The 19,223-nt window shown below is 41.7% G+C and overlaps 1 protein-coding gene across 1 annotated transcript in view; it reads right to left on the bottom strand.

The window, feature by feature from the left end:
* The window catches only part of LOC117459982 (kinase non-catalytic C-lobe domain-containing protein 1), an 82,159-nt gene extending 64,793 nt beyond the window's left edge, over positions 1-17,366 (bottom strand). The window contains 5 exon segments of the mRNA XM_034101168.2: positions 183-803; positions 2,187-2,333; positions 10,574-10,632; positions 15,350-15,548; positions 17,352-17,366. Coding sequence (XP_033957059.1) covers positions 183-803; positions 2,187-2,333; positions 10,574-10,632; positions 15,350-15,548; positions 17,352-17,366 — 1,041 coding nt within the window.
* Positions 17,367-19,223: the final 1,857 nt, after the last annotated feature.

Genomic DNA, 19,223 nt, shown 5'->3' with positions numbered 1-19,223 from the left:
CCACCTTAAAGACTGCTGAGTGTTTTTATGTTTCTCTTTCGCGGCTACACTTATTTACAGACAGACGTTTTGCAGAGCTGTGCAGTACATACATGTCTAGGGTTCTAGGACTAATTTCTGCACCACTGTATTAAATCACAAGACAAGAGTGCAGACAACATCTGCCCACGTGGTCTGAGAACCAGCAGGCACTGTCTCTCCTCATCCTGGGACTCTTCATTGAGGCACAGCATGCTTTTGGTCATGGAGTTGTTGGGAATGTAGAGGGTGTGGTTGAACGAGCTCTGGTCCTCAGAAGAGTCCTGCTCCATGTCCAGCTCCTGACAGGAAGTACAGGAAGACGCTGAATCCTGGGTGCAGTCCTCAGAATCACAATCACTGCCCCCCTGGACCTTTGTCTCCCCGCTGCAGAATGTCTCTGCAGCGTCCTCGCTCCCTCTGCACTCCTCCCTATAATCCTCGGTGTAGCTGCGGGGGTACGACTCACAGGACATGCCCCGGTCCAGTCTCGGCACTCTGTTGCTCCACATGGACTCGCAGCTCGAGTGTTCATCCGTTCCGATCTCTGTGAGGTCGGATACGGGTACGCTGATATCTCCGTGAGTTGGAGGGGAGAGACAGAGGGGGTTGTTGGAGTCTGGGACCGAGCAGGAGCGGTTCAGAGCCCCCCTCCCCCTGTTCAGCCTCTGATGGACCCTCCTCCGCACCGGGGACCTGCAGTCCAACTCATCTGCCAAGGTGGCGCCGTCTCCATCACCTTCCATGTGCTCCGCCCACAGAGAGGAGTCCCAGCCCCTGCACACCTGCACATTGACAGGTAGAGTGTTTCAACTGAGGGCAAAAACAATCCTGATTACCAGGAATGCAAATGTATAAGATTTTAATTATTGATTCCATTATTGGTTCCTCTTGTCAATATGAATCTTTATTGATTCATTTATCAATTCCTGGTGAATTGTTGGTTGTAGAAGTAGAACCTATTAAGGCTCAAGACAAACTATTACTTCACCAATGTTCTGACATGATTTATTAGGGAATGTTTAGGGATTGGAATTAATACAATTTTATCTTTACCTGTTACAAATACCTGGGTATCTGGCTTGATGATTGTCTCACTTTTAAACTTCATGTCAATAACCTGCTTAAAAAACTGAGGGTTAGGCTAGGGTTCTTTTTCAGGAACAAGTCCTGTTTCTCGCTTGAGGCCAGGAAAAGGCTAGTCTCTGTGACCTTTTGACCTCTGCTGGATACGGTGATCTGGTCTATATGAATGCACCTGCCAATTGCCTGAACAAGTTAGATGCCGCCTATCACAGCGCACTGAGATTTGTCACAAATTGTAACGCACTTACTCATCACTGTACCCTGTATGCCAAGGCAGGTTTGCCATCACTCTCTGTACGGAGGCTCAGTCACTGGTACACGTTTATCTATAAAGCTTTGTTAAGCAAGGACTGTCTTAGGTAAGACAGCTTTTATGTGCACAGCTCCACTTGTACTTACTCCACTTGCAGAGCTGTCATTGGCTGAGATAAGTCCGGCCGTGCGTCACGCCTCCACCGTTCCCGGAAATGCATCCGTGGAGGAACCATCAGTGTATCCTCGGTTAGAGCTCCTCCAGAGAGCCTCCTCGACACTCGATCCTCGGTGTGCATTTAGAGAAATGAGACGTCCTTCAAAATGGCGCGCTGAAATTCATTTCCTGGTCACTACCGGAGGACCGAGGAGTCGAGGAGGGGAAATTTGAGTATTGAGAAGCCTCTACAGTGTCAACGTCTCCGTTGCGCAGTTTGATTGGAAACAGAAGGTTGTTCAAATTCAAAAACAGAAAGCGTCCTGACAGCGACACCAACCACTAACCCAATTTGAAATGCTCGGGAGTTGAAGAGCTTCCCGTTTCTGCTTTAACTGAGAAAAGCAACCTCTGATAACTGAACTAAGCGTGTTTAGGACATGTTAAGGACCTGTAAAAAACAACAAGATTCTTAACAAAAGGCTGTTTGTGAGAAGCCAACAGTACAACTAAACACTTGTAACGATTATATTTCATAAAATTCATTCCTCTTTTTCTTGTTACCATGACAACAAAATAGTTCAAGAGAGATCTCTGGTTATTCCACACACATTTCCACACCTTTCTATACAGCATTATGGCAGTTAAGAACAGTCAGCAGGGTTTGTTATACTTGCAGGAGAGGCCTGTCCTCCGGCTTCTCCTCCTGCATCTGCTCCAGCAGCCTCTGAATCTCTTCCCCCAGCTCCGCCTCCAGCTCTGGCTCGATGACAAAGTTCAGAGCGGCAGGGAGCGTGGAGCCCAGAGAGTAAACATGGCCCTGCAGCCGGGGATATAGAGGAGAAAACACAGTGACGTACAGAGATCTGAATCCATGTAGAGCAGGGGTCTTCAACTAAAATTCAACGAGGTCCAGTTAGAGAAAATGTCCCCATGCAAAGGTCCGGAACATCAAAATGTCTAACTTGCTTCATGAATTAGTGTGATATATATTGAAGTGACCTGTAGCTTTATCAACGTCTGCATAATCAACAGCTGACTGCCAATCAAATAAAGAAAGTACAATTCAAAAACAACAATATTTATTGTCAATTAACATTAAATACTGTGGATATGTGTAATGTTCCTCTCGGGCTGCATTTACAAATAAAATAGAGAAAATAAATAAAATAGCTTTTGAAAATATGTGCATCTTAAAAGTGCTTAATTTTAGATAAATAAAATAAAGTGTAGCAGCAGCTTGAGTTTCCCTTTTTCTTTGTTAACCGTTTCACATCATGACTTAACAGTTTCAGACGATTATAGAACATATTAGTCTTTACACATCATAACAATTGAACAGTTTTAAAGTTTCTCTTTCTTTCCCTCTTATATTGCAGTCCCTCACTCACTTTGTTTAAAGAGCCTGTGACACCATCCCAACAACTGTTGTGCAATGAAATATTGGGCTACTAGTAATCTCGAACCGTCAGTTTAAAAAAGAAAAAGCGATACCGTTCCGTTAAATATCAATAATTTCGAACATCGCGGGGAAATTCCTTCACTCATTTTGAAGTTTTGGGGGAAGCCGGAAGTGACGTCAATGCGGGAACGCTTCGAGAGCCAAACACGGACAAAGTGTGTTGTCATGCGTAGAAATGGTGAATTACTGAGATTAGGCACGTTAAGAACGTTTTAATGAAGTTGACTACAGTATATTCATATTTGTCAGTGCTTTCATGTCAATTCGGCGACATAAACATAAATGATCGTGGTGAAGATGATGATTACATTAGGATTACAAATCGGGAGTGAGAGCTACTGAATTTCCTCCCGTCGGATGTGATATAAAAACAAATCGATTATTTTTGTAGTTGTAAACTCAAGTAGATGAAACTACATTTATTAGTGCTTTCATGTCAATTCGGCGAACATATGATACATTAAATGATGAGTGAGGATGATGATTAAAAATCGTTTGTTTGAGCTGGTCTGCATTTCCTGATGAGAAAACAAACCGATGCTTTTTGTAGTTGTAGTACACCAACAACGTGGATTAAACGTGTGGTTTTTTTACCACAATGTTGGGGAAATTAATGGATAAAATACACGGATTATTATTATTATTCCCACTCCGATCGGGACACTAGGTCCACCATTTCCCCGCAGCGAGGCTCCCCCCGTTGACAATTTACGTGGGCTGGGTGCATTGGCGGACTGGCCATCGGGACGAATCCCGATGGGCCGGTACCGAAGTGGGCCGGTCGGATAAGTAACTAGCACATCCCCCATAGGCGGCGCGTGAGGCTCAGGTTTGGGAAGGCTAAATCACTTCTTTTACCTGACGCTGCCCGCCTCCGGCGTCTATAGAAAAGAGATCCACTCAGTGTGCGGAGTTTAAATCTCTCAAGTCATATTACAGGATAAAGAAAATACAGTTTAAACTGCCGTATGCAGAGAAGACGCCGACGTGTCGCACTTATCATTCATATTACATCATCAATCAGATCATCGATCATATAATATCATAATATATCATATATTTCCTTATCTGAGTCAGCTTCTCCAGCCTCATCTGGCCGTGCAACACTCACAGTGTCACAGACTGTATGCAGAAGTATTATTTAACACATTATGTTGACGAAACACTCGAGACAAATGTAATTAAAGTCAGATCTCGTGTCTTAGACATGAACGCGCTCTCAGCTGGAGAGAGAAACCCTGGCTTGATTTACCGAGTTGATAACCAGCGTCGTAGGACCGCTTAGCGAGATCTCGTTTGTTAGTTTGTTGTTGTTAGTTTGTTTGTTACTCAAACATATCCAGGGTCCAACCTGATCTCACCAGAATGCGTGACTCCACCACGACTCCTTAACACCACAATGCGTGGTGGAGTCACGAACTTTGTTACATTTGCGTGTCGGCACCACGCAAACAACCCCAATGTAAAGTGAATCAGGCTCCTTTGTCGTGGTGCACACACGCATTTCTACAACGTGCATTGTGTGTAATGCAACTGTTATTTTTATTAAATTACAAGTTAGTTAAGTTATAAGTTAGTTTTTAAGGAAGGCCAGAGCTTCAGCTGTGTCAAATAGATTGTTCCCTTCAGTTAACGTTATTTAAAAGATAATGATCATGTCCTCTGTATTGTATTACGAGCGTCCATTCCCATTGGATAACGGAGAATTTTACACCCGGAAGTAAGTAGCCTATTCTCCTTACTGTGGATTGATCTCAGTGATATCTGCACTACTCATCGACTAAAAAACACCAAATTGTCCTTGTTAATTACACAACATTGATTGGTTTGAATTGTGTGCAATGCTTTTGTATTTTTCCCCTTCGATTCGGAGAAACAAATATATTTTCGGAGTTTTTGGACGGCAGAAGACACTACACTACCCAGAATCCTCAGCTATCGTTTGGGACTACACCATGTGCTTAGCTTGACAAACCCCGTGATCAGTCCTCAACCTCTGTGATTGGATGCGCGACGTTTACACAGAGCGTCCAAAAGGACTTTGAAATGTAATGGAACCCAGCGAGGCACACTATTCAAAACAGGAATCGAACGTGTCCTACCCCCCCTCCCCCCTTAGGTCACAGGCTCCTCCAACAGTGCTACGCAATAAAACCGATGCACAGAAAAAATAGTGAAATAGTGCAATAAGAGTCTATATACAAGTGATTGGAATATGATATATTAGATAAATAATTTCTAAGTAGCAGCCAGATGAATGTTATTTCTAAATTCAGGTGTTTAATAGTCTTCTGGCCTGTGGGATGAAGCTGTCTCTGTGTCTGGTGGTTTTAGTCCGAATGCTGCGGTACCGCCTGCCAGACTGCAGCAGACAGAACCGTTTGTGGCTGGGGTGATGGGGTCTTTTATAATCCTGAGGGCTTTCTTTAAGGTTAACCTGGTATTTTTAATCCACTACATTTATTTTAGTTACTTTACAGATTTGGATTAATGATGTGAAATATAAACAACCCTTAAATCAGACTTTAGTTACACCTGAATGAAATGCAGTGAAGGTGATTGTCAAGTGCCAACAATCAGGCGAGATATTTGATAGTTGGTTGCTTGAGAAGACTAAATATTTATCTGCAGATCCGTTTAAAGCATATTCATTACTCGTTATTCTCTAATAGTTCATTAAAGACTGTATATAATTGCTATTTTGCACATCCCTTTCAAGATTTCAAGATTTTCTAAGGTTTATTGACATATCATATACACAACAGTGTAGTTATGCAATGAATGAACAACTTGGGTCACAGGTTCATCAACAGTGCATTACAAGACATCTATCAATGTGTGTGTACCTCCACCATTACACTGTCGTATTCTGCACATTTCTTTAAATAAAGCCTTATTAGTTAGCACATCCTCCTATCAGGCACTAAACTGTTTTACTCTAGATATCATTTGAGTATCTTCTTGATATTTTCTATTCTATATTTATATAATTGACCTTCTACTTTCCCACTATTTTGTATGTACTCTTAATATTTGAATGTTTTCATAAAATATAACACATTCAAAAGTGCGTTACAAAAATGAAAGACATTAAGAAAAAGGCATTTTAAACAGTCATTAAAAAGCATCACAATCTTCCTGCATTGCAATTACTCTAAACGTGTAATAACGTGCTTTAACCAGTAGGTGGTTTGGGTTAAAAGCATAGGTTAAAAGGCTGTCAAGTTTACAGTGTTAACAAAATAAAATATACTGCTGTTTCCGGTTTAGTTTACGACGAATATTATTTTGTTATTGTTTTGATATTTGTAACACAAAAGCGATGGAAAAACCCATAGCAACCAAAAAAAGATGGTCTTAACATGACCCAGTCGTCTAGTAGTTAATAAAAAACAATAATATCAAAACAAAATATTACTACTAACTTTATTGTGAAATTAAAACAGAACGGTAAAAGAATAGTTCCCGGTCTATTCTGATGCCCGATCTCTGTAGATAAATAAAGAACTAAGACAGATGTGTAATATTTAATGCAGCCAAACTATTTATTACAATGCATTCATGTGATGACTTTCAAAGAGTAAAGCAAGCACTGCTGAATAAAGTATGATTTTCTCTTTTACGAAACGTTTTTTTTTATATGGAATGCAGTTGGAGGTCAACCAATCAAAGAACTTGAGGACTGATCACGGGGTTCATGGTGTAGTCCCAAACGATAGCTGAGGATTCTGGGTAGTGTAGTGTCTTCTGCCGTCCAAAAACTCCGAAAAAATATTTGTTTCTCCGAATCGAAGGGGGAAAATACAAAAGCATTGCACACAATTCAAACCAATCAATGTTGTGTAATTAACAAGGACAATGTGGTGTTTTTTAGTCGATGAGTAGTGCAGATATCACTGTAAAATCAATCGACAGTAAGGAGAATAGGCTACTTACTTCCGGGTGTAAAATTCTCCGTTATCCAATGGGAATGGACGCTCGTAATACAAGACATGATCATTATCTTTTAAATAACGTTAACTGAAGGGAACAATCTATTTGACACAGCTGAAGCTCTGGCCTTCCTTAAAAACAAACTAATTTAATAAAATTAACAGTTGCATTACACACAATGCACGTTGTAGAAATGCGTGTGTGCACCACGACAAAGGAGCCTCATTCACTTTACATTGGGGTTGTTTGCGTGGTGCCGACACGCAAATGTAATAAAGTTCGTGACTCCACCACGCATTGTGGTGTTAAGGAGTCGTGGTGGAGTCACGCATTCTGGTGAGATCAGGTTGCCAGGGTCTGTTGAACTGGCTTCGTAGTACAGGGCACAGGTGGCTAGCAGCGCTAATGTCAAAGACACAGACATTATACATTATATTTGTATTTTACCAGGATGCAGTGACACAAATATGTACATATTTACATTTACTATCTACAGCACCCTGACATCCCCCACTCCCCCCGTTGACAATTTACTAGCGGTACCGAAGTGGGCCGGTCGAGAGTCCCGGGATGATTTTTAGTCCCATTCCACCACTGGCTACATGACCGTATGATCGCCCATATTGACGCACCTCATTCCTAAACTTCTAACAGATACAACATAAACCGATCCTTCAGCCTCATATGAGCTCTCAGACACGTTCAACATTAACCTGTCATCGCTGTCTGAGCTTGCTGCTGTGTGCGCCGTCGTGCGTTTACATCTGACTGTATATATATAAAGGTTTACATGCAGATGCTGGGATCCTGGACGGTGCAGCTGGAGCGCTGTGCCCGCAATGACGTCACCCATCATTTGGCGGGACTTGAAGAATCCGCGAGAAGATCCAGAAAATTGTCAACATTGAAGGCAGATTAATGGTTATCAAAGTACAAATATCCAAAATCAGTTCAGTAACGGTTTTCAAGGGGACAATATGTACTCAAATTGATGGGTTTGGATGATGGGGGAAAACCGTGTCACAGGCTCTTTAAATTCAGTGCGAGAATTGAGCTGGAGCTTGTCCTGCCAGGAGTTTAGATCTGGGCTGACATGGAGTCAGGGCCATTCTCACACACATGCAGGTGCTCATTGGTTACAGAGATGCAAACACAGGTATGGTGAAAAAAGAGAGAACTATTCGAAGCATGAACAAAACAGCGTAATATACCATCTGACAAAGGCCTGTGCTATGATGCTTCAATTAACTGCTATTCTTTATAATATACTCAGATCAATAGGAGACAGAGATGTTAAGTTAAAAATCAAGGGTTTTCATTATTATTTACAGCAGGGGTGGGGAACCTTTTTCCTTTCAATTTTTACAACATCCTCCGAGGGTCGTACAACTGATTGAACTCAACCTCTGCTTAAAAAAACTAAAATCACAGCCCATTCATTTGGCCTTTCTTTCATGCTGTGCAAAGAAAAAGCAACCTCTTAATCCAGATATCTCACCATGACTCACGTATGCATACATGTGCACGGTGTGGCGTGACCACCAAAAAACAGAAAGATATGGACACAAGATGTGTGCAAATGTATTTAGTATCCTATCCATGTGAACATGATTTAAGTGAGGGGGGGACCTAACCTCCTCTAGGGGGGTCCGTGGGCATGCTCCCCGGGAAGATTTATTTTTAAATATTGAAGCATCAATCTGGTACACTTTGAGAGCAACATTAAGAGATCTATGGATACATCTCTCAACACCCAGATGAAACAGAACTGTAAGCATATTTTTCTTTTTGGATATTTTTACAAATCACTCCCCTTTTAAACTCTGTTCTTGTTATTTTTAACACCTTTTTTGTTACTGTCATATAGTATTTTATACCTGTTTTTCATTTAGTCTCATTAATAACTATAATGATCATATCAAGGTGTGCCTTAACCTCACTGAGCTGAGGTTATTTGAGCCTCTCAGGAGAGAGCTCTCTTCCACCTGGTTGTAGAAAAGCTCTTTAAATTCGTTAGCATAGCTAGCTAACCAGATGCTAATAACAACAGATCGCCACTGTGCTTACAACTAAAGACACAGCCACGCAAACACTGCGGCATGTGTACGGCTCCTTATGGGTACTGCAATATTTGAAGAGCTGGAGCGGCGTTCCGGTGCTCTCTGTCAGCACTCCTTTCAGACGAGACATACCACGTGAAGACACGTTACGATCGTGTTGTGTTCAAGGAACCTGTCCTTGGCCAGGAAAAAAAGGTACTCACTTGTTTAATTATTTTTGCGGTCTAGATTTCTTCTTATTTTTTGAAGTGAGAAGTTATCCGTCAGTCGGACTGACGGACGGACGGACTCCCCCCCACCCCCAAAACGAAAACTCTTCGGTTCTCCACGAATTACACAAGTCACCCAAATCAGCGTTAAAAAAGCGGGAGGCGCCGAAAAATCCCCTATTAATGTATTGATTATAGCTCCGGGTCCGTATAGGTCGGCGTCTGGGTCCGGATCCGGACCGCGGTCCGCCTGTTGTCGACCCCTGATGTAGAGGCTTGGAAAGCACAGCGTCTTACCATTCTGGGTAGTAATTGTCATGACAGAGCTTTTGTTTTGCTTTGCAGCAAAGCCTTTGCTACCTACACCCACAGGGGACATTATGGTCTGCTCTGAGGCAGCAGCGGATTTGAACCAGGTGCTTCTGAGTTCACATAACCATCACTCCCTACATTTGAAGTGGACTGCACCCATACGTATGTGGTAAACTCATTTGCTAGGCGGATCCCAGTGTGGGTCACCGAAATAGAAGAGTGAACACTCCTAAACGCCTAAACCTCTGTTTTGCTTTCGCCATCACCACGCCAATCCGTTATACCTCCCTTGGGAAAAACACATTTCAGAAAAACATGGGAAGAAGAAGAGGGTTGTTGTTTTTTTAGAAGTATTGGGGATTTGGACAGAAAGCTGCATTTTAAATGAACATAAGCTCACTTCAAATATATTTACATTTTGGATTTATTTATTTGCATGGTACATTTCTACAATCATAATCATTTCTACAATCATAATAATCTATAATCATGTCCCATTATTGTAAGCAGAAAGACTGCTTTCAAGACTAAAATAACAGCAGTATTTAAAAGATGAATGTAAAGGTTAAATGCACAGACTTTCACAGGCACATACACAATTATTACTGCATGTTTTTTTTAAATATAGCACTTGAAGGAGTCCTGCATGTCTGCTTGTTAAATACATGAAGTTGATGTTATTGTACTTTTCGGGTTGTATCCATATGGTTTAATGTACTTATAGTTAGCAATTTGTTTAAAAGCGTCAAGTAAATGAATATTATGCATTACTGATGGGCAAGGAACATTAGAAGTCACCTAACTATTACAACTATATTATTTACAGTATCAGAACAAAGAAAATGTTGCTAGAAGTAGAGTTCTTGCATGTAACCATACTGCCTTTCAGTTTGGTATTATCAGGTAGAGGTGACAGTGGTTAGTTTGTAGCTGAATAATGGCTGGCTATATGGTGAGGTTAGAGGACAAAGGACCTTAGCAAACCTCACCAAGGTGCCTGTGACTGTGTGATGTACTATCCCAGGGGTGGATGTGTGACACTGTGACCAGAATAAAGTATAGAGGAAGACTTAGCATCTCTCACCTCAAACGTGCTTCCCGTGTGGTCAAACTCAGGAGGCACGAAGGAACCTTCGGGATCATCTGCAAGGTTGGAAACAGGCAAATTAACTGCACTGAAAAGTCATCAAAAGGAAGCAGGCACTGCGTTTGCCGTTTGATGTGAACACTACAATGTATAGCCATGTCAGCTCTGTGCTTTAACCCACTTGCTGAGAATCTACCGTAATGAGATACAAATCAGAGGAATATTCTAAAGAACAACGGTCCAGTGGGCAAGAGCAGCTGTTTTCCTTCATTGGCATAATTCGTGTGTCAGTGATAGTCCCTGACAGACTGGAGCAGTGAGGCATCCTCATCCTCCTCAAATAGGCCACATTCTAAGACTGGCTCCGAGCAGGATACCAGTGTTGTAGTCAAGTCACCAATTCACGAGTCCAAGTCACCCTCGAGTCACCACTCTTCGAGTCCGAGTCCAAGTCCGAGTCACCAAGGGAGAGTCGTAGTCGAGTCCGAGTCCAAGTCCGAGTCACCCAAGGAGTGTCCAAGTCGAGTCCGAGTCCGAGTCATCATTACCTGTGTTCGAGTCCGAGTCCAATTCCGAGTCACTTAAGAAGAGTCCAAGTCAAGTCCGAGTCACAAGTCTTCATGTATTAATCTTCGTGGATATATGTTTTGAAATGTAGCTGCTCCTCTACATTGCTGTTATCCTGTCTATTGAACTGCTGTGAAGCGAGTTTGGCTACAATTCTTGTAATAGGTGCTATACAAATATAAAGCTTATTTCTAATATTCATATTATTATTATATATAAATAAACTATATTTAAAATGAGTTACCTTTTAGAGAAGTGATTATATTTGTATGCCAATATTTTCCTATGGTAAAGTTTTCGTTTTGCACTTTTATTTTGATAGTAATAAGATTGGGACTCTTATTTTGAAGGAACTTTTACGGGTTAAATCAGTTTACCATAAAGATTTATCCCCAGAAAGCACATGGCTACTTAGCATGCAAAGTTAAGTAGCCATGTGCTTTTGTTATCGGCTGAATCTTTATTTATTGATTAGATCACGTTACTCTGATGATAGTGTTCAAGACAGCCTATATGTCTGAACTCGACCCTTAGAGTAATGTGTTACGGAGCCTTCTCTTCTATATTGTTTCCACATAACGAGCATTTTGCGCTGCTCTTTTCCAATGTGGAAGCAGAATGTGTGAAAGCATACAGCATGATGCGGGGTGTGTCTATAGACATCTCTAGACTGGAACAGCGGGGCCCCGTACGTGAACTCGCCATACAGGACATCAGACTCCAGAGAACATGTGCTCGAGTCCGAGTCCAAGTCGGAGCGTCAATGTACGAGTCGAGTCCGAGTCATCGTGGGGGGGGGAATTCACGAGTCCGAGTCCAAGTCATCCTGTGCGAGAATTCACGAGTCCAAGTCCGAGTCGCGTCAATCAGTGCGCGAGTCCGAGTCAAGTCACGAGTCCCGAAAATCGGCACTCAAGTCCGACTCGAGTCCGAGTCCGGGACTCGAGTACTCCATCTCTGCAGGATACACATGAAAACCAAAACATGCACCGCCTTAACTGGATTCAGAACAAGAAAGGTGGAGAGGCACGTTAAATGTGCTGATCGGGTCTTTTACTTCCTGATACCGATTCCGATACCTGACCTTTTGTATCGGCCAATACCGAGACATATTGATTTGAGTTTGTGGGGCGCTGTGGCTCAGGAGTTAGATGGTGTTTCTCCAATCCCCAGCCAATGCACTCAACATATCGTTATTTCATTTGAAAAGATACTTTAATAGCCACCACACCACCACAATAGCTGTGTATTACTAACCCTAACCCTTCCATCATCGATTCCTTCATGCAGTGATTGTTTTTCTGAACTGATGGTGGATGTATCTAACAAGTACCAGCAAGTACCACGTGTTCTAGGTAGTGTTAATGTGCTAATCATGGATAACTTGATATCAGATAAGGGCATAGACTTGCAGTTTGCAGAGACCAGATCATAATCCCATTGTTGAGCTCTACTAGAATAGATGTATACTGTGCAATTTTCCAAACTCCCATTGGTTTCTCATACAGCATCTCTGTATAGTATGTGCATTCACTCTCTGTCCTAAATGGCTTGTTGGAGCAGTGCCCCCCCTTCCCTGTGAGCCCAGTGGCCGTCTGCGAGACAGCGAGACACAGCGAAACCCAGCCCGAAACACACACACACCCGCAGCCTGGCTGGGAGTTTGTGTGTGTGCTCAGGCTGAGTTCCGTGGTGTCTCGCTGTCTCGCCGACTCCACACCAGTGAGCCAGCTCACAGTGTCCCGCTCCTCGCAGCAGCGAGCCTCGCAACGTCCTGCCGAGTGTGTGTGTGTGTGTGTGTGTGTGTGTGTGTGTGTGTGTGTGTGTGAGAGGAAGTCCGCGGATTGGTCCAGACGTAACGGCTCCGCAGATTGGTCAAAATGGACCAATCCATTACGTCACTATACCCAGGAAGAAAAAGAGAAATGTCCAACGAGGCGTTCTGGGGCAGCATAGACAGGTCTTTTTTGTGTTAGAGTTTTACTCGCTACAGGGTTTACTTTGAGGGTTTTGACTCTGAAGACCGTTTACAAGCAGAAAAACCTTCATAACACACAAGGGGGCGGGTAATAAACAGAAAAGCATGACATGGGACCCTTAAATGTAAATCATTGTAGGTCTATTTAGCTCTTTGATGACATTAAACAGAGTATCTTTGAGATGTGGACAAACCAAGACATTTAAAAGACTCTAAACTGCTTTCTGACTGATGGAGAAAATCAGCGGATTAATCATCAGTAGAAGAGATCATACTCTCTTCTATTTCCCTTTATTTCCCTCTCCCTGCCTTTCACTTGTCCTTTACCATCTTCCCTCAACATTTCATTTACCTCCTCAACATTTCAATTATTCTTCCAGAGTCTCTAACGTCCTTTCCTCCTTAGCTCTTTTTCCTTTACGTTCCCTTCCTTTCCTTCACCACGTGTCCTTAAATTCCCATGTTCCTTATGCTTTATTCTAGTGTCCACACCTTTCCTTCCTTTTCCCCATTCACCTTCTCTCAATTCCTTTCAAACGTTCCTACTTCCCTTTCTTTTATTCACATCTATTCTTCCCACCTCTTATGCTTTGTATCTCCTCTCAAAGATGCTGAAGCATTCTCCACCATATGTAACAAGTACGACCTTCGCCACATTAAATAAGAGGGAAAAGAAGACAGCCGCTGTGAGTGACGCACTAGCCTTCGGGGTGATGGTGGGGTGAGAGCGTGTCGATGCATGCCTCCACAATTCAGCACAGCAGGTAGTACGAGCTGAGCAATATTACTGATTTATCACACTGCAAATATGCCGATCAAAAAGTCCAGTTTTGATCAGAAATTGATCAGCTTGGGATTGTCTTGGTCATCATTAAGTGAAAACCATCAGAGGACATTATGTTGCACTAATTGGTCGACGGTGATGCGTTCACTGCCCCTCAGTAAACTACCATTCTGCTACTACTGCAATAATGAATCATCTGAAATGAACCCTATTGATGAAGCGACAGACTATTCTCACTGAGATAAATCACCACAGCTCTCAATGTCACTGTCTTATGTGAGCATGAGAGAGTAGTACATGAGACTGAAATGTCAACGGAATCGCACAAAGAGCTCAATTAAATGGAATGGAAACTGTGAGAGCAAAGTGTTGTGATTAATGATTTAGGTGCCGTTTGTTCACCATGAACATGAGAAGGGTAAATGTGGGCACTGCGGCTTGTGTTTCTATCCACAGGATGAATCACCGCCGTAGGACTGAACCTGATCCGATAAAGCAGCGTGACAAGAGATGAAGCCACGAAGGACTTTAGCTGACAGAGTAATCAAAGCATCTCTTTAAAGGGTCTCTGGTGGGAGATGTGTGCCTGGATAAGAAAACGGTTAAAACACTGCCATTCTGGTCGTGTAATGTATTCATTTGATCATGTGTGTTTGAGTCTAGGTTGACTGATCATAGACTTACTAAGCAGTTACCACAACAACGACCCCCCTAGCAACTCGTACGCCACTGGCAAACAATGCTTATAATGATAGAGAGGGTATGAGAAAAGGAAAGACATGGCAAAAGGAATGAAACGATTGGAAAACAGAAGAGGTGACGGATAATTGCTATGTTGGATGCTTTTCATTAGTTGGGAAAAGCCTCAAGGAAGATGTCGTCCGTGCAAATCAGAACCGACCTGGGGAAAGCCTGATTGATCCAATGAGACACTGATGTGTTTTCGAGCAAGGACTTGCACATTGAGACTGATACAGTTCAGAGCAAGAAAGATAACAATGCCTTTGTCTTCCAGCCAAAACTGCAGTTACAGACAACCAAACATGTAATCTTGATCTGTGACAAAACATATGAATAACTTTAGTACTTTGAGATCATGTACCTTCGCTAAAGCCAAATTCTCTGTCTGGCAAATATCAAAAAGTTACAAATCCTTATGTATCCGCCCTGGGATTCTGATCCATTCCAAAATTAGATTCATTGGCCCATGCTTCATAAAAAACATGGCCAGTGTTGTTTTTTTTGTGGTCCTGCTGACAACAATGTGCACAAACAAACTGCAATGAAAAAGTAATGTCCTTGGCGAAGATACAAATACAACTGTTAAGTGTCATAGATAAAATTATCAGGCAGAAAGTTCAAACTAAGGGGTTTACAATACAAAGTCCTGAAAGGGGTTTCGTTCCTGCAGATGAATGGCAGGGTGTCAGAGCTGTGGACTCACCGCTCAGCTGCTCCATGAAGCAAACATTCCCATGAGCGTTGAAGGCCAGAGTGTCCGGGGTGATGCACAGTGTGTGGAAGAGGTGGGAGGGTCGGATGCTCTGCAGCGCCAGGACACACTCCGCACACACTCCCCACACCTCATCCTCACACAGACAGCTGTTCTGCAGAGACAGGATGTCCGCTAGAGACACATTCTCCTGTGGACACACACACACACACACACACACACACACACACGTACAAGAAGGTCCAGGTTAGCATACACACATACATGGTTTGCAGTACAGTCAGGTGAAGTGAAATGACGAGATGTAATAATCTGAATAAATCATATTGGTAGAGAAAATATAAGCTATGTTTAGCATAAAAAACAAAAACAATATAAGTAGGCTACAACTAGTTTGTGTTTAGAAAATACAAGGTAATGTAAATTCCATTGAATTAAGACGGTTTTGAGAGATTAGCTTTAATGCAGGAGGAAATCATACAGTCTTCATAGTCAAACACCTTCCCCATCCCTGTACCTCGAGAAAATAATGTCTCTGTATTTCCTCTTAAACTGGTTAATGTCTGGACATCGCTTTAGCTCCACATTCACACTGTTCCATAGTCTCACTCCACAGGCTGAGATACAACAAGTTCTTCTGGTTGTACGGACCCTATGAATTTCAAATTGAAATTGTCTCCTTGAACTATATCCCCCCACTCGTTGAGTGAATACTTTTTGGATGTTTCCTGTTAAAACGTTATGATTTGCCTTAAACATGATTTGTGCCGTTTGGAATTCTACCAGGTCTGTGAATTTTAACAATTTTGACTGCAGGAATAATTTGTGAGTGTGATCAAGGTATTTGGCATTGTGAATGATTCGTATGGCTTTTTTTTGTAGAATAGATACTGCATGTACTGTATAGAACTGTTGTAGTTATTGCCCCAGATTTCAGCACAGTAATTCAGATATGGTAAGACTAGTGAACAGTAGAGAATGCAAAGTGATTTCTGATCTAGAACTTGTTTTACTTTGTTTAGTATGGAAATGCTTCTTGACAGCTTTGATTGTACATGTTGTATGTGTAATTTCCAACTTATTGCATCATCTATTATTACCCCAAGAAATGTAATTTCATGGACTCTTTGAATTTCAACCCCATCTATTTTTATTTGCATTTGTGTTTTTGTTCTATGTTTACCGAACAGCATTCATTTAGTTTTACTCAAGTTTAATGATTGTTTATTTTTGTCAAACCATGTTTTTAATTTGTGCATTTCATTTTCTATGTTCTCCACTAGCTGTTCTAAATTCTCCCCAGAACAGAATATATTTGTATCATCAGCAAACAAAACTAGCCTCAGTACATTGGATACTCTACAGATGTCATTGATGTACAGTATAAACAATTTAGGACCCACCACTGACCCCTGGGGGACACCACAAGCAATGTCCAAACATGAAGAACAGTAATGTCCCATCTTTACATACTGCTGTCTATTGCTTAAATAGCTTTTAATCCAGTCTAAAACTATACCCCCGATACCTTTCTAATTTATATACTAGTCTGTAGGGACTTGGTTTTGGAACCGAAAGGTCACCGATTCAAGTCCCTATCAGACCAAGAATATGGAATGAGCTGGTAGCTGGAGAGGTGCCAGTTCACCTCCTTAAATCAGACTTTAGTTACATCTGGAGTACATTCACAAGCTACCCTGCAGTATACAAAGTCATTCAAACTAGCTGCACCTTTACCAGCTTTGAGAACACTTTAATGATCAATCATTATAAAACATATCATATATTTTTCTGAAATTGACCAATCTGCACAATGACTACTTTTACTTTAAGTATATTTTGATGCTAATACTTTTGTACTTTTACTTGGGTCACATTTTGAATGTAGGACTTTTACTTGTTTGTTTTTTTTGGGCCAGATTAGCCTTTATTGGAAATGACAGTGTTGAAAAGGGTAGATAGAGGGGATGACATGGTCAGGCTGGATTCGTACCTGGGTCCTCCACATGGGAACTGAGTCCCTATTCATGGACCAGCTCTACCAGGTGAGCTATATGGCGGCCTAGGTCTTTTACTTGTACTTGGTATTTAGTAAACAGTGAACATTTTTACGGTGGTTGTTTCAGGGCTCGCAGCTAACAATGTCCCGATGTCCCGGGGACCATAACAATTCCTACTGGGACACAAATCTATTTTGTCCGGGACTATTTCGGGACTATTTCGGGACAGTGAACTAACTAACTAACGCTAGCGCGAGCTAGCGCGAGCGCTAACTGAAGTGTGCCCTACAATGCATACAAACGTCCTAAAATGCGGTGTCATGTTCTTTTGAAGTTTGTGAAAATGATGTGAAATACAGTTGATCAAAATAAGAGGTGTAGCCTATCATTTTTGTATTTTCTTTGTCAGTCAGTCAGTCAGTGACCAGGCTAGAATCTTTAGCTGCAAAAACGTAAGGCATTTAGCTAATCATTTAGCTTTTCATCTTTTTTTAGTGTTTTATTTATTTTTTGGTCAAGAACGTCAGTCAGATTGGGTGACGATTAGAAAGGGTGTCGCATGGTAATTTTAGTTTGCCAATCAACTCTGGTATGAGAATAATGTGTCATGTTAAGAGAGAGTAATGTTCCAGTTGTTTTTGTGCCTAGCTAATCTCCCAGTAGATTTTGCCCTTCAAAGCAAGGCTACAATGTGCATTAGACTAGTGATGGCACGTTCAATGGCACACTCGCTCGAAACGTGTCTTTAACAAGAACAAACTGACCTGACCATTGTGCATGTCTGCATTTTTTGGGATCAGGGCTCCCCCAACAGGACGAAAAAAATATGTGTATATCTGTTCAAACCAAAGACTAAACTAATGCTGTAGAAAAATATCAAAATGACTAAGATTATAATGCTCATACAAATGTTAAATTTCACCACTTTTGTAATAACATTTCTTTTACAATTGATAATGTTTTTGTCTTCTACATCTATATTAAAACAAAACAGGGGTCTGGCTCAAAGACATCATCAGAGCTTTAAGACAAGGTTGTATACAACATTGTACCCTACTATGTTATGTAATGTTATATTATATTATTATAACATGAACATATGTTTGGTCTTAACTAAATTCAGGAGCTGCAAGTGCCCAAGGTCAAGGACAGAGCCAGAGAAGGCTATGAGGCGAAGAGGAAGAGGAAGTGGCTTCCTGAATGGAGGCAACAATACCCCTTTGCCGAGTTTGATCCAGCTGCCAAAATGATGTACTGCTCAACATGCAGATCCTTCCCAGCAAAGGCCAAAGACAGTTCTTTGTTCATCGGTGTAAGTGGCGACAATGTACGTGTGAGAACACTAAAATTGCATGTCGTTACATCTGCTCACAATGATTGTGAGAAGGCTCTCAGAGTACGGGAGAATCCTGAGATTGCCAAGCTGTCTTCTAAGAATGGATCAGGGTGTTAAAGAGAAATTAATCAAGCTATTTAACATAGCATACTATGTTGCAAAGGAGGAAGAACCCTTTACAAAATGTCCCAAATTAGTGAATCTGCATTTCAAGAATGGCCTTAACTTGGGAATCACATACAAAAATGACCACGCTTGTCAGACATTCATAGACAACATAGCTAAAACCATGAACAAGTCTTTGGAAGAGAAGATAAAGGCTGCAAGATTTTTTTCTATAATGTCTGACTCTTCTGTTGACCGATCAGTGCAGGACCAGGAGATAATTTATGTCACCTATATTGAAAATGGTCTACCCGTCAACGTCATGTTGACTATGGTGACATTGCAGCATGCTAACAGCCAGGGCATCCTAGACGCCATAATGTCTGGACTTCACCAAGCTGGGCTCTCAGAAGATGACCTAAAG

Source organism: Pseudochaenichthys georgianus, chromosome 15 (genome assembly GCF_902827115.2).
Source record: "Pseudochaenichthys georgianus chromosome 15, fPseGeo1.2, whole genome shotgun sequence".
NCBI lineage: Eukaryota > Metazoa > Chordata > Actinopteri > Perciformes > Channichthyidae > Pseudochaenichthys > Pseudochaenichthys georgianus.
This window is presented reverse-complemented; position numbering and strand designations above follow the sequence as displayed.